This window comes from Hyperolius riggenbachi, chromosome 10, assembly GCF_040937935.1.
Source record: "Hyperolius riggenbachi isolate aHypRig1 chromosome 10, aHypRig1.pri, whole genome shotgun sequence".
NCBI lineage: Eukaryota > Metazoa > Chordata > Amphibia > Anura > Hyperoliidae > Hyperolius > Hyperolius riggenbachi.
The window spans coordinates 226,465,974-226,480,931 of NC_090655.1; the positions used below are offsets into that span (position 1 = coordinate 226,465,974).

Sequence of the window (14,958 nt, forward strand, 5' to 3'; positions counted from 1 at the left end):
CGGAGACTTCTGCCAGGTGAGTAAATGCTTTCTTTTCCAGGTGAAATATTTGCCCGCGTTGCATTTCTTTTTTGGTGAAATGTTTGCCTGCATTCCGTTTTTTTTCTGGTGAAATGTTTGCCCGCACTGCATTTCTTTTCTGGTGAAATGTTTGCCTGCATTGCGTTTCTTTTCTGGTGAAATGTTTGCCCGCATTGCGTTTCTTTTCTGGTGAAATGTTTGCCCGCATTGCAGATCTGACAATCTCAGAAAAACCTAATCTGCTGCATGCTTGTTCAGGACTGTTGCTTAAAGTATTACAGGCAGATGATTAGCAGGATAGCCAGACAAATGGTATTGCTTAAGGAAATAAACATGACAGCCTCCATATCCCTCTCACTTCAGTTGTCCTTCAATTATATGTTTGTAAATACAATCACATGGTTAAAAGGGAGGTGGAAAGGATTCAGAGGAACGTTAAACTCAGTAAGCAACCAACCAGAACAATTCCAGAAAGTTGCAGAGGATTGAACTGGCAGATCACATGAAGGGGTGAGCTTTTTAGAAACAGACACAGAGGAAGACAAACCCGGAAGAGAGGAAGAAAACAAGACAAGGAAATACAGGAAGTCCAGGGAGAGGAAGGGGTACTCCCAGGAACCCACCGAACACCCAATCACTCCTGAAAACAGCTCAATGCCATGTCGATGTATGTGATCCTCCCTACTTCTGCTCCCCTCAGGCCACCACACCAACATTGCCAAGCACAAGATCGCCCTCATCCTCCAAGCAGTCCTCTTCCTAAACTCCCACCCAACCCATCTGAAACACCTTACTGAAACTATATCCCAATAACTATACGTGTATCTTCAATTATTTGTTTTTATTGTCTGATATTTGCATTATGTCCTATAACTAATGCTCAGATAACAAGTGTGCAGTGTTCATGGGAGGAATATCGTTACATTGTTTATCTACAGATGTATCATATTCTATCCTCGGATGCAACAGCTAGTGTTACAAATACAATGTAGAACACTGTTCAATATTCTTTGCTCATCATCAGTATTCGTGTATAATTAAAAGTGCTGCTATAGTGAACCTGCCGTATAAATACTAAACTGCTGTATTCCCCAGAAACGACAGTAAAAGAATTATAAATATCTCCATTAGATAGAAATCCTACCACAGCACTTTGTATAGAAACAGTGGGTGGCCCTGAGAAGGGCCTTTGTGTTGTAGTTGGAATCAGTGAAGCAGCCGGATTAACCTCCGAAGCCGTAGAGGGTGCGCCCCTGGCGCTTGAGGGCGTACACCACATCCATGGCGGTGACCGTCTTCCTCTTGGCGTGCTCGGTGTAGGTGACGGCGTCCCGGATGACGTTCTCCAGGAAAACCTTCAGCACTCCGCGGGTCTCCTCATAGATGAGGCCGGAGATGCGCTTGACACCCCCTCTGCGGGCAAGGCGGCGGATGGCGGGCTTAGTGATGCCCTGGATGTTATCCCGGAGCACCTTCCTGTGCCGCTTGGCGCCTCCTTTCCCGAGTCCCTTCCCGCCCTTTCCGCGGCCAGACATGATAACAATGCTGCTTCTTTTCCGCTGTAGAGAGCAACTGATCTGTGCTGCCGCCTCCCCTCCTCTTATACAGTGTGGGCGGACCTGAGGGGAGACTGCAGTTAAAGGGGCGGAGCCACACGATTATCTGGCATATATTCGAATATATCTTTTTTTTTTAATACGTCTAATGTCTTATACTGTAAGTGCTGGTTATACTGGTTGTTTCTCTTCTAATATTACTTTAACTTGTAACGACTGCTGTTTATCTAACACTGGACATATTAATGACAGCTGTGCACTGCTAAATAATGATCTATTTGTTCCTCCGGGATCCCCTCCCCTTGTAGTAAGTTACATTGTTACAATATGACCACAAACCTCCCATATCTCTTATAGCGGAACTCTGAGCTGGCATTGCAGGGAGCAGCACAGCCGGGGAAATGCTGAATATTGCGGGGCAGCTGCCGGTACTGCATCACATAATGCCGCAACACAGCTGCACATCCAGCCCGGCTGTCCCGGGGAAATTCGGCGGCAAATTTGAAAATAGCAACCGCCCTGCCTCTTAGCCAATCACAGCTACAGGAGCGTCTCTCATCAGCCAATAGCACGGCCATAATCCTCTCCACGTTGTGGATCAGACATTCAGCGTGTAGATAAATATGCAATGGTTTTGTACTACTGTTTCTATTAACTACCCACAATCATTAAACAATAATTTAATTGTAGAAAGTAAAAAATGTATTTTGATTTCTATTGAAAGAAGCCCGTTGCGATCCGACCTGCAGAGGAACGTTCCCAGCACCGCATATGGAGATGCTGCTCTATTGCCTGCTGATAGCACTTATGCATTGTGCACGCTTTCCCATACACGTGCTTTTCTGCAGGCTGCTCTGCTTATACGCGTGTAGATTGTGAAACATTACTGTGCTTCGCTGTACTACATCCCAATCTGCAACATGAACACGCAACTACTACATCCCAATGTGCAACATGAACACGCAACTTGCTGTCGCAGTCAAGAGAATCCCCCTCATTCGCTTGTAACGTATTTGACTGATAAGGAGCGCGACTTCCACCTATTGGATGTAACTATTGTGCAATTACATTATAATCCTCTAATACGGGGTGTACTTTTCATTATTATAAGTAAACGGTTTCCAGGGAAACACGATACCGCGCATCAGGCTCTTTAGTGGCTATGTGGGTGGCTCTGAAAAGAGCCTTTGTGGTTCTGTACTGTGTCTCTTGGCTGCTGCAGGGAATTACTTGCTCTTGGCGGCCTTGTGGCTCTCGGTCTTCTTGGGCAGCAGCACGGCCTGGATGTTGGGCAGGACGCCCCCCTGGGCGATGGTCACCCCACCCAGCAGCTTGTTGAGCTCCTCGTCGTTGCGCACGGCCAGCTGCAAGTGGCGGGGGATGATGCGGGTCTTCTTGTTGTCCCGGGCGGCGTTGCCAGCCAGCTCCAGGATCTCAGCGGTCAGATACTCCAGCACTGCGGCCAGATAGACCGGAGCTCCGGCCCCCACCCGCTCCGCATAGTTGCCCTTCCTCAGCAGACGGTGAACACGGCCGACTGGGAACTGCAGCCCGGCCCGGGAGGAGCGAGTCTTGGCCTTGGCACGGGCCTTGCCGCCTTGTTTGCCTCTTCCAGACATGATGATTTCACAGGATTAGCAGTGATAGACTATAACGCAGGAATAGCCGCCTTCACCCCTCCTCCTGCCCTATATACTCTGCTGCCCGCCCCGCGCTGTCCCCTGATTGGACCCTGTCCGATTCAGCCAATGGAATGCCGGACCAGCATTTCACCAATCAGCAAACTCTGGGCGTTCCTCTGCGCTGAAGCTGCCAATGGGATTATCTTCGGGTTCTCAGTAATGTGTTTTTGCACACGGCGCGTCTCCAGCCAGTGAGAGAGAAGGAAATCATCAGCCAAATAGTATAGAGAGAAGCGCTGCAGCCTGATTAGCATAGGCCGCCTATATAAGGAGGGGAGGCGGCACTGCTCCTCATTGTGTCTCCGCACTCTGCAGAGTTACTGAGAATCAGCATGGCTCCTGAACCAACCAAGTCCGCCCCGGCGCCCAAGAAGGGCTCTAAGAAAGCGGTGAGCAAGACCCAGAAGAAGGACGGCAAGAAGCGCAGGAAGACCAGGAAGGAGAGCTATGCCATCTACGTGTACAAGGTGCTGAAGCAGGTGCACCCCGACACCGGCATCTCCTCCAAGGCCATGAGCATCATGAACTCCTTCGTCAATGACATCTTCGAGCGCATCGCCGGGGAAGCTTCCCGCCTGGCTCATTACAACAAGCGCTCCACCATCACCTCCCGGGAGATCCAGACCGCCGTCCGCCTGCTGCTGCCGGGAGAGCTGGCCAAGCACGCCGTGTCCGAGGGCACCAAGGCCGTCACCAAGTACACCAGCGCCAAGTAATGTGGCTCGCATCCAGCTATGTAGTAAAATCCCAAAGGCTCTTTTCAGAGCCACCCACTACTGCACTACGGAGCTGTGTACCGCTGCAACACACTGTTATGAATGTCATTACCTACTCCTTACAATCTCTACTAGTAGCCACTGCCTCATTCACTACGGAGCGGTGTGCTGCTATTGCCGTATCTGCTGTATAGTGTTCCCCGAGTATTCTGGCTCTCCCGCTCATAGATCGGCTGTGCTGGGAGGATTTCCACGCTGCAGTTACTCCTCCAGCCGTGCGGTGCTCTACATGTATGCGGGAAGCCCTAGTTGGGGGAATACGGAATTCAGTAGGTTCATTCTGCAGCTTTTAACTGAGGCACACGTTTGTATTCGAGACCTCTGGATACTTGGAAATGCAGCAAATTAACCATAATACAGAGATATAGCGGTTTCCTGTGCGTTTATTCAGAGAAGCCGATAGTCTGTATGGAGTAATAATGGAATTACATATGAATGGAATAATGCGGATGCACCGGCCAGCGACAGCACTTCTCGAGCATTAATCTGTATAATCTATCCTGATTCCTGACGAGTCTGTAACGTCTCTAACTGCAATGTAACAGCGTGTGTGGTGGTGGAAGTTAAAAGTATCACTACAGCGCTGCCTCTTAGCCAGCAACATATTCAGAAATCACCGTTTTCAGCACATTTTTCCATTCACAATACTTCCTTAATACTTTGATATTTATTATAAGAACATGCCCCGCACAGGGGGTGAGGGGGGGCTTCATGTTTCCACCACAACCCGGCCGATCTGCCGCCACTTGTTACTACAACCCGATACTGAATGATGCAGATAGGATACATGTAACATACAGATCTGCAGAGGAATCGTCTATTATTCCTCTCCACTTTTACTCTACGCTGTTAGTACGACTGGGCTGTATAAGATGATAGAAAATTCAGTAAAGAAGTCAAAGAACCTAGTAAGGTAACATTGCAGAATGGCGGGCTGGTGTAACGAGGCAATCTTGTGGCGGGAGGGACATTTGAAAAATAACAAATGTGCTGAATTAGCCATCCAGATAAAAGCACCCGATCGCCCCGGCCAATCAGAGCCCAGAGCGCTGTATAACTAGAAGGTATTAGCATGCAGAGCGTGTGTCCTGAGTTCCCAGCGGCCGCTCTGGGCGGGATTATTAGGTGGAGCTGTCCGGTGATTGGATCCCTAATTGGTTCTCTACGTATCACGTGCGACCTAATGGCATGTAGAGGGCGTGGTGTGAGGTAGCTAATGACAGAGCGGCGCGGGCTGTATAAAGAGGCGCTTCCCGGCCGTTTCTTCAGTCTATTCTCGCCTGTGAGTAGAATTTGCCGAACTAGCGATGGCCAGAACCAAGCAGACCGCCCGCAAGTCCACCGGAGGGAAAGCTCCCCGCAAGCAGCTGGCCACCAAAGCCGCCCGGAAGAGCGCCCCGGCCACCGGAGGAGTGAAGAAGCCTCACCGCTACCGGCCCGGTACAGTGGCTCTCCGAGAGATCCGCCGCTACCAGAAATCCACCGAGCTGCTGATCCGCAAGCTGCCCTTCCAGCGCCTGGTGCGGGAGATCGCCCAGGACTTCAAGACCGACCTGCGCTTCCAGAGCTCGGCCGTCATGGCTCTGCAAGAGGCCAGCGAGGCTTATCTGGTGGGGCTCTTCGAGGACACCAACCTGTGCGCCATCCACGCCAAGAGGGTCACCATCATGCCCAAAGACATCCAGCTGGCCCGCAGGATCCGCGGCGAGAGGGCATAATAATCACATCAAGCAGCGTTCTGATAAGCTCACCCAACACAAAGGCTCTTTTCAGAGCCACCTCAATTTTCTACACAGAGCTCTTTGTACAATTTCTGCTGATACGGTCTAAGCTTGTTTATTTTACAGTCCAATTCTACAAATACAATTAGCAATTCCACCATTTCCATATAGCATGAGAAGTGAAATGCAATGCTGTATGCACTTTTTAGAGCGGTGCTGCGTTTCTACATGAGGGGAAGAGCTCATATTTGTAATGTAACTAGAGCTGCAGCGCAGGTAATTGCTCATGCATAATTGATTTTAACTAGTATACAGCATATTGAAGTAGCATCGTATTTTGCAGCACTACGATAACTACAGTTTTCAGTTCTCCGCACTCTGGGCTGCCATAGAGATATGCGTGACCTGCAGGAATTGGACCAGAGCTACATGCAACTTTCATTGCATGATAATCTTCATTTTCATAGATAACTACGTGCTCTGCTGAATTGTGATTGAAGCAGCATTGTATGCAACTGGCTTCACAAAAATGCAGTTGGCCGCGCGGTGTAATCTGCGGCAGCCAGAACGGGATAATAGTAACGCGCGGATGCTACTGCTCGCAGCTCCAGCCTGAGCGGACTACGATCAATGATAGGATGGAGAAGAGAACCAGATCACCTGGCAAGTAGTTTAATGCTAACCTTTCCAGGTACTTTTTTACACCATTTACCAGCTGATAAAACATGAGAAAGTATCACAGCCCTTCAGAGGAGAGGTGGGTGGCTCTGAAAAGAGCCTTTGGGTCTATGGAGTGATAAGCTGCAGCTTATTTCTTCTTAGGAGCGGCCTTCTTGGGCTTTGCTGCCTTCTTTGCCGGGCTTTTGGCGGCCTTAGGCTTGGCTGCCTTCTTAGCGGGGCTCTTGGCGGCTTTCTTGGGTTTAGCGGCAGCTTTGGGCTTCTTGGCAGCAGCTGCCGCTGGTTTCTTGGCCGCCTTCTTAGCGGGGCTCTTCTTGGCGGCGCCGGGGGCTTTCTTAGGCTTCTTCGGGGACTTGGCGGCTTTGGGCTTCCTGGCAGTAGCCGGCTTCTTAGGCTTGGCGGCAGCCGCTGGCTTCTTCTTGGCCGCCGCCGGCTTCTTGTGCTCTTTGCCGGCTGCCTCCTTCTTGCTGACCTTGAAGGATCCGGAGGCGCCGGTGCCTTTGACATGGACGAGGCTGCCCTTTGTCAGCAAGCCCTTGATGGCCAGCTTGAGGCGGCTGTTATTCTTCTCCACATCGTATCCTCCGGCAGCCAGAGCCTTCTTCAGGGCGGCCAGGGAGACCCCGCTGCGCTCTTTGGAGGCGGACACGGCCTTGAGGATGAGCTCAGACACGGCGGGGCCGGAAGGCTTCTTGCTGGCTTTCTTGGCTCCTCCTCCGGCTGCCGCCTTCTTAGTCTGCTTCTTCTTGGCGGCGGGCTCCGCTGCGGGAGGGGCGGCTGCTGGGGCGGTCTCTGCCATCTTCCTAGTTATATTACAAAGTGTAACACTGCAAGTGACCGCCAGTGAGCGCTTATATACCCTCCCCGGCTGCGCTGCCATTGGCTGCTGATAGTAGCGCGTCCCGTCTACCTATTGGTGGGATCCGGACTCTGAGCTGCCCGCCTCTTCACACAGCTGTCACTCCTCGGCTCTCTGCTTGTGTTTCCTCGCCGGGAGAAAAGTGGGTTTATTCCCCCCGGAGAGTAGCGGTGCGCCCCCTGTGTGCGGCCGCCCGGCTGGCAGGGGTCTCCCCTCCCCAATTACAGTCATGGGGGGCTTCTGAGCGGCGACAGTGGCCGGGAAATCCCGCTCTAATGTGACCAGCTCCGCTTCCTGCTCCCCCGATCTCCGCTGTCTCCATCATTATCAGGGGGTAACATGTCTAATATACGGGGTCTCCTGTCACTGCCCCCGCAATATGAGGGAGATGATCCCCGCCACACAATATACGGGGCTGGGGGGCTACTGACCTCTGGAGGGGAGTATTATGCTGGGGAATGTCCCGGATGCTAGCACAGGCTGAGTTCTCCTCTGCTGTCTGCCATTAGGATGAGCCTCTCACATCGGCTGTCCAGGGGTTATCATTAACCAATTCAGAATTGGGAATTCCCACCAATATCACATAACTGACATACAGAGAAAAGGATTCTCTTTTGTGTTCCTAAATGTCATTTCTATAGTCATGGTCATTTCCAACCTTTTTGACGAATAACAATGGTTGCTGTTGACAGATATACTAATTAGTGATGGTCAAGTAGATGCAAAAAAAATAGTGTTGATGCAAATATGAACATTGTTATGCAAATTTATGCAGCTTAAAAATGAACCAATCAAATTATGCTGAGGTAAAATTCGATTGGTTCATTTTGAAGTTGCATACATGTGCATTAAAATGTGTGTACATTTGCATCAACTCGAAGTTATTTGCATCTACTTCATCCATCACTAAGCTAATTGACTTTCTTATATGCAGAGTGTGGGAAATCAATGGAGGATAATAGTGTTAGCACTCTGTATCAGTCCACAAATTCACAACTTCAGACTCAGTGGGGTCCCCCCCTCCCCTACATATAACGGCTCACCAGGTGATGCAGCCATGCCCAGCTTAACAGCACCTCCGGCGGTATATGTCCACCCCACTGCCTTCTCTGGCAACACCACCATCCTTGTAGCACCCTCTGTAATCATAAAGAGAGGTCTCCATCGCATAAAAATATAAAACAAAAAAATATTTAAAACCTTGGTGACATACACCTTTAAAAAGATCATCTTTGATAAATTGTACAGAGACAACCCAATGGGTTACTTTTAAGTTTGCAATAGAGTGGCGTTGTTATGCGTGGGAGGTAGTCAGAGAGGTAATGCAGGTCACCTGTGTCAGAGGCAGAGCCCTTATCCAGTACACTATCCAGCCACTACTTCAGGTAGAAAACAAGCCTTCATGTACACCAGATAAGCCACACTGGTGAGCATCCATTTTCAATTTTGTAATGTGGGAAAAATGTTACAAGGAAAGAAATTATTTTTGAAGTTTAAAGCCCCCATATTATGTAATTGATTCACTAACATAATAGCGCAAGTAACCTTCTGCTACACGCGCTATTTAATCAGTCCACATACTACATGCGTTACTGGCAGCGTAGCACGCGCAATTGACATCACTCACCGGAGCACACGCTACGCGTGACGTCACTTGACAGGCAGCCTTTTGGGCCAATCAAAGGGGTTGATTCACTAAGCTGAGCTGCTACAGCAATCCCAAGCAGTGGTGCTCACCGCCAGGTCGTGATCACGCTTACGCGTGGATTCACAACCATTTTGACGCATTCCGCCTTGGACACGAAAATCCGTGAATAGATTTTCAACCACGAAAATCTGCATCGGCTACGCGTGAATGCGGACAGAAATCTGCATTCACGCTCGTGAAACCCGGCGCTGAAGTCGTGGTTTGCGGAAATGCGTCAAACTATGCAGAAGTGACACATTGCAGGCCAATCAGAGGGCCCCAGCCAGGCCCTAGCAACCAATCACAGGAGGGGAGCTATGCCCTCCCCTCCTGAATATAAAGCGGCGGCCATGATGGAAAAGCTCTGTCCTTGCTAGACTGTGGTGCTGAGAGGATTATCTCCAGGCCATTGTTGTTTGAGCAAGTGCATTTATTGTGTTAAAAACAAAGCGTTTTTTTTGCTAACACTGCTCTTATACTGTACACAGTTAGCTAGTCAGTGAGTGATTGCTGTAGTTAGTTGTAGTCAGTGTAGTGTAGTGGGAGTGTGGGAGTCTAGTGATTATTTAGCTGTGTGTAGTGCAGGCAGGTTCAGTGCTGCAGTGTAGTCAGTGTAGTGGGAGTGGGGATTATCTGTGTGTAGTGCAGGAAGGCAGGTTAGTGCAACTGCAGTGTTCACTTGCATATTCCAGTGACAGTTATACACTTGTACTATTTGCAGGCAGCCAGTCACACCGCCGGCGCCGCCACTCTCTGCCAGCGCTGTTCATTCATTCTGTCAGTGACCTTGTGCCGTGCCCAGTGCCCACTGCTCGCTCGCTGGCATATGAGCATCTCATTACACAGTGTGACATCCTTGTGTGCCCACTGCATCCTTCAGTGACCTAGTTGTATATCCAGTGCCCACTGCTGTGCCCACTGCATCCTTCAGTGGCCTTGTACTGTGCCCACTGCATCCTTCAGTGACCTAGTTGTATATCCAGTGCCCACTGCATCCTTCAGTGACCTTGTACTGTGCCTGGTGCATCCTTCAGTGACCTTGTACTGTGCCCACTGCATCCAGTGATTCATTACTAGCAACATGTCTGGCAGGGTTTCGCGGGGTGAGAGGAAAGGGAGTTCAATTGCCTCAGCCACTTCTGGGACTGCTCCACGTCCAGGGAGAGGACGCCCAGCTGTACGTGGTCATGATGCAGCAGAAAGGGGGGCAGCAAAGCCTGGGCCGAGTCAGCGGATGCCATTGTCCAAATATTTTAAAGTTTCTGGTCCCCGTGTGGTGGTTGAGCAAATGGAACCTGACGTACTCATGGACATCATGACTTCCTCCCAGACCTCTACTGTGAGCACCACTCCAAGCAGCAGCAGCAGCAGCAGCCAACGTCCCACGCTTGTTGTGGCATCCACCCCAGCACCCACTGGTCAGCAGCCCTCCCAGGATGACAGCGTTCTGTCCCTCAGTCCGGCTTCTGGGAACCTGCTGATGCAAGAAGCTCAGGACTTACTGGGGACTGATGTGGCAGAGATTGAGATCGGGCCACAATCACAAGCGTTGTTGAGTTCTGGTGATGAAGAAGAGGGGTCTGTGTCTGGGGATGTAGGGACAGAAGAGGAGGCGGTGGAGTCAGAGGAAGAGCTGGATTATGAAGATGCTGCTGATGATGACGACGTTGTGGACCCTAACTATGTGCAGCCTGCTGAGTCCGTGGAAGAATTGTCAGAGGCAGAGCAGTATGACGAGTCACCTCGGCCTAGGCAAGGATATCGCCATATGTCAGGCAGGGGCAGGGGCATCGGCAGCAGTGGGCGTGGAGGAAGTAGACAGGACACTGCTTCAGCCGGCACCACCACCATGCAACCCCCGGCAACTACTACCACACATTGTTCCGCTGCACCCTCTGCTAGTGGGGGCCGCAGTAAATTAAAGTCACCAGTGTGGGATTGCTTTGAGGAGTGTACTGATGACAAAAGGTATGCGGTGTGCAGGTTATGCAGCAAAAGATTGAGCCGTGGGAAAAGTCTGAGCAAGATGGGTACCTCATCCCTCCAGGGCCACCTGAGAAGCCGCCACTGCCGCGAGTATGCAGAGTTTAAGAGGAAGCAGGCACTGCTGGCAGGGGTTCCTGAGAGCAGAAGGCCCACCAGCGCAGCAGCATCATCCCTCCCTCAGGGTCGTGAATCCCCCACAGCAGCAGCAGTAGTAGCACGCAAGCGCTCTTCCACCTCGGCTACTCAGGACACAGACATTGAGGCTGGCAGCCAGTGTTCGTCTCTCTCCTCTGTCTCCCCTGCATCCCAGCGTCGTCAGACCCTGCTGAGCGACACCTTTCAGGGTCTGACCAAGCCTCTGCCTCCAAGCCACAGGCGGATCCGCAAACTAAATGGCTTGCTGGCCCGGGCCATGGCATCACAGCTGCTTCCCTACTCCCTGGTGCAGGAGGGGAGCGCCATGTGGACGCTGCTCCAATTTGGCATCCCTGAGTGGCAAGTCCCCAGTCGCCACTATTTCAGCAGGAGCGCGATCCCAGCACTCCACAAGTTTGCGGTGGAAAACGTGGCCTGTTCCCTGGACTACTCTGTGGGCAAGCGGGTCCACGTGACCATGGACTCGTGGAGTAGCAGATTTGGGACAGGTCGTTACCTGTCCTTTACGGCCCACTGGGTGACACTGATGGAAGGGAGGGAGGACAAGAGCGCATCAGCCCAGCTAGTGGTGCCACCACGCGGGATCAGGGGGGATGCAGAAGGGTCCTGTCACGACACTCCCTCTGCACCCGGAAAGCAAGCCCGCCTCGGCAGCAGCAGCGCCAAGCCTCGGCACTGCCAAGCCCTTTTAAAATTGGTGACCCTGGGGAAGGAGAGGCTTACGGCCACCAACGTCCTGGCCGCCCTCAGAAAGCAGGAGCGGAGGTGGCTGACCCCCAGAGGCCTGGAAGTGGGGTATGTGGCAGCCGATAACGGGGCCAACCTGGTGGCAGCAGTGCAGCAGGGAAACCTCCAGCACATCCCCTGCTTGGCCCACGTGCTCAATCTTGTGGTGCAGCGCTTCTTGCGCACCTACCAGGGGATGAGCGAGCTGCTGCAGGATGCCCGGGCGGTGGTACGCTTTTTCCGCCTGTCAGCCACTGCCTCTGCACTCTTGTCCACCTTACAGCAGCAGTATGGAAGGCCACAACACCGGATGATCATCGACATGCCAGTTCGCTGGAATTCGACTCTGGCCATGTTGGAGCGGCTGTGTCAGCACAGGCTGGCTCTTAGGGCCTACATGCTAGACCCAAGTGTTCCCAGCAACCAGCAAGTCCCCATGATTACTGCCACTCAGTGGACACTGATGCAGCAAGTATGCCTGGTGCTGAGTCCCTTCCTGGAGGCAACCAAGATGGTCAGTGAGGAGCGGGCCTCTGTGTGCCAGTGGGTGCCCTTGGTTTGTCTACTGGAGCAGGCAATGGACAATTTAATTGAGCGTGGGGATGAAGCCCTGAGGCAGTTGGAAGAACAGGAGCAGATGGCAGCACAGTCCAGCTCAGAGGAGGGCTCACAGCAGGTAGTGGAAGAGTTGGAGGTCCCTAACCTGGAGGAGGAGGAGGAGCAGAGTGCAGCAGGCGTTGTACGTGGATGGCGGTTTGAGGAGGACAACGACATGGCACAGGAAGAGGACAGGCATGCGTTATGGGACAATGGCGAGGACGAGGAAGATCTTGCTGGCAGGGCCCACTTGTTTCCCATGGCTGTGCACATGTTGCGCTGCCTTCGAAGGGACCCCCGGGTGATCCAGATGCGTTCAAGGGAGGACATCTGGATTACCTTGATGCTTGATCCCCGTCTGAAAGGGAAGCTGGGAGACTTAATGACGCCATCCACCACCGAGCAACGCACAAGGGAGTTGAAGGAGGCCCTTGTGCGCAGACTACTGGAAGCATTCCCCCAGCCTTCCACCCCCACTGTAACTGCTCTCCCAAGCCAGCAAGAGGTGCCTGCCATTGCCACTAGCAACACAACAACAACCACCAGCAGCAGCAGCAGCAACTGGCGCCCCGGAGACCTGAAGAGCCTAAGCAAGAGCCTGTATGCAGTGCAGCAGCCCAGAACAGAGGTGCCCGCCACAGCATCCACCACCAACCAGCACAAGCAACGACTGACCACCATGGTGTCTGACTATATGGGGTCATCCAGCGGGCTCAATGACACCGACAGCCCCATGGACCCCTTGGAGTACTGGGTCAAGAGACTGGACATCTGGAGCGAGCTTTCCCAGTACGCCCTGGAACTCCTATCCTGCCCTCCTTCCAGTGTCCTCTCCGAGAGATGCTTTAGTGCGGCCGGTGGCGTGGTCACAGAGAAGCGCTCTCGGCTCTCCCACGCCTCTGTGGACAAACTCACCTTCCTGAAAATCAACCAGGCTTGGGTGGAAGGTGAGTTCCTGGCCCCTATTGTCGGACACAGGGGGACATGAAGTGGCTGCTGCATGTGCTGTTGTTAACTATGCCTGCCTTTATAAAGACAGTTACTACCTGCCTAGTGCCTACCTTGGTTAATTTTTTGGTGTTATGGTACTACTACCAGTAAGTTGCCATGGTCCTCCTTCTGAGCTGCTGAACTGACCGCCCGCTTTGTCCTCCTGACTCAGTCGCTACTACACTCTGCGTTCACACTGCCCGGGTCACCGGGTGCATTTAATTTTTTGGCCAGCACTATGACGCTGTGCTGCTACTACTAGCACCAGTATGTTGCCATGGTCCTTCTGTGCTGCTGAATTGACCGCCGGCATTGTCCTCCTCCTCCTGACTCACTCGCTTCCACCAATGTACTCTGTCTGCGTTCACACTGCCCGGGTCACCGGGTGCATTTAATTTTTTGGCCAGCACTATGACGCTGTGCTGCTACTACTACTACCAGTATGTTGCCGTGGTCCTTCTGTGTTGCTGAACTGACCGCCAGCATAGTCCTTCTCCTGACTCAGTCGCTACCACCACTGCACTCTGCGTTCACACCCGTGTCCACTGACAACTCTGCTGCGATGTCATTGCTAATTGCTGCAAAAAAAACAAAAAAAAATTACAAAAACCTCTCTGGGGCCTTTTTGGCATCAGCCACTCATCCTCCTCCAGCGGTACCTTCGCCGCCAAGTGCCATTGGAACTCGCCTTCACCTCTTTGATTGCTTAACGCGTATATCCCTTTTTAACACCACGTATTACCAATTAATAGCCCCATTTACAGTGGTGATTTAAGCCATTAAAAAAAAAAAGGCTTAGGCTTCTTCGGGGACTTGGCGGCTTTGGGCTTCCTGGCAGTAACCGGCTTCTTAGGCTTGGCAGCAGCCGCTGGCTTCTTCTTGGCCTGTGCCGGCTTCTTGTGCTCTTTGCCGGCTGCCTCCTTCTTGCTGACCTTGAAGGATCCGGAGGCGCCGGTGCCTTTGACATGGACGAGGCTGCCCTTTGTCAGCAAGCCCTTGATGGCCAGCTTGAGGCGGCTGTTATTCTTCTCCACATCGTAGCCTCCGGCAGCCAGAGCCTTCTTCAGGGCGGCCAGGGAGACCCCGCTGCGCTCTTTGGAGGCGGACACGGCCTTGAGGATGAGCTCGGACACGGCGGGGCCGGAAGGCTTCTTGCTGGCTTTCTTGGCTCCTCCTCCGGCTGCCGCCTTCTTTGTCTGCTTCTTCTTGGCGGCGGGCTCCGCTGCGGGAGGGGCGGCTGCTGGGGCGGTCTCTGCCATCTTCCTAGTTATATTACAAAGTGTAACTGCAAGTGACCGCCAGTGAGCGCTTATATACTCTCTCCGGCTGCGCTGCCATTGGGTGCTGATAGTAACTCGTCCCGTCTTCCTATTGGTGGGATCCGGACTCTCAGCCGCCCCTCCCCTCCACACAGCTGTCACTCCTCGGCTCTCTGCTTGTGTTTCCTCGCCGGGAGAAAAGTGGGTTTATTCCCCCCGGAAAGTAGCGGTGCGGCCGCCCGGCTGGCAGGTGTCTACCCTCCT

The 14,958-nt window shown here is 52.3% G+C and overlaps 6 protein-coding genes across 6 annotated transcripts; 2 read left to right on the forward strand and 4 right to left on the reverse strand.

Annotated features, from left to right (window-relative positions):
• Window positions 1-1,244: 1,244 nt before the first annotated feature.
• LOC137534691 (histone H4) lies at window positions 1,245-1,556 on the reverse strand. The gene has a single exon (XM_068256305.1). It carries the CDS (start codon window positions 1,554-1,556, stop codon window positions 1,245-1,247), a length of 312 nt encoding a protein of 103 aa, XP_068112406.1.
• Window positions 1,557-2,803: 1,247 nt separating this feature from the next.
• Window positions 2,804-3,196, reverse strand: LOC137534679 (histone H2A type 2-B). The gene has a single exon (XM_068256294.1). The coding sequence runs from the start codon at window positions 3,194-3,196 to the stop codon at window positions 2,804-2,806; it is 393 nt and encodes a 130-aa protein (XP_068112395.1).
• A 383-nt stretch (window positions 3,197-3,579) lies between these two features.
• Window positions 3,580-3,986, forward strand: LOC137534686 (histone H2B 1.1-like). Its single transcript, XM_068256300.1, has one exon. The coding sequence runs from the start codon at window positions 3,592-3,594 to the stop codon at window positions 3,973-3,975; it is 384 nt and encodes a 127-aa protein (XP_068112401.1). The 5' UTR covers window positions 3,580-3,591; the 3' UTR covers window positions 3,976-3,986.
• A 1,356-nt stretch (window positions 3,987-5,342) lies between these two features.
• Window positions 5,343-5,783, forward strand: LOC137534675 (histone H3). The gene has a single exon (XM_068256291.1). The coding sequence runs from the start codon at window positions 5,343-5,345 to the stop codon at window positions 5,751-5,753; it is 411 nt and encodes a 136-aa protein (XP_068112392.1). The 3' UTR covers window positions 5,754-5,783.
• A 761-nt stretch (window positions 5,784-6,544) lies between these two features.
• On the reverse strand, window positions 6,545-7,236 carry LOC137534671 (histone H1.11R-like). The gene has a single exon (XM_068256287.1). It carries the CDS (start codon window positions 7,231-7,233, stop codon window positions 6,565-6,567), a length of 669 nt encoding a protein of 222 aa, XP_068112388.1. The 5' UTR covers window positions 7,234-7,236; the 3' UTR covers window positions 6,545-6,564.
• A 6,978-nt stretch (window positions 7,237-14,214) lies between these two features.
• Window positions 14,215-14,694, reverse strand: LOC137536854 (histone H1C-like). Its single transcript, XM_068259040.1, has one exon. It carries the CDS (start codon window positions 14,692-14,694, stop codon window positions 14,215-14,217), a length of 480 nt encoding a protein of 159 aa, XP_068115141.1.
• Between the last annotated feature and the right edge of the window lie 264 nt (window positions 14,695-14,958).

Coding starts and splice junctions, on each gene's coding strand:
- LOC137534671 (XM_068256287.1), bottom strand. CDS start 7,233: ATGGCAGAGACCGCCCCAGCAGCCGCCCCTCCCGCAGCGGAGCCCGCC.
- LOC137536854 (XM_068259040.1), bottom strand. CDS start 14,694: ATGGCAGAGACCGCCCCAGCAGCCGCCCCTCCCGCAGCGGAGCCCGCC.
- LOC137534679 (XM_068256294.1), bottom strand. CDS start 3,196: ATGTCTGGAAGAGGCAAACAAGGCGGCAAGGCCCGTGCCAAGGCCAAG.
- LOC137534691 (XM_068256305.1), bottom strand. CDS start 1,556: ATGTCTGGCCGCGGAAAGGGCGGGAAGGGACTCGGGAAAGGAGGCGCC.
- LOC137534675 (XM_068256291.1), top strand. CDS start 5,343: ATGGCCAGAACCAAGCAGACCGCCCGCAAGTCCACCGGAGGGAAAGCT.
- LOC137534686 (XM_068256300.1), top strand. CDS start 3,592: ATGGCTCCTGAACCAACCAAGTCCGCCCCGGCGCCCAAGAAGGGCTCT.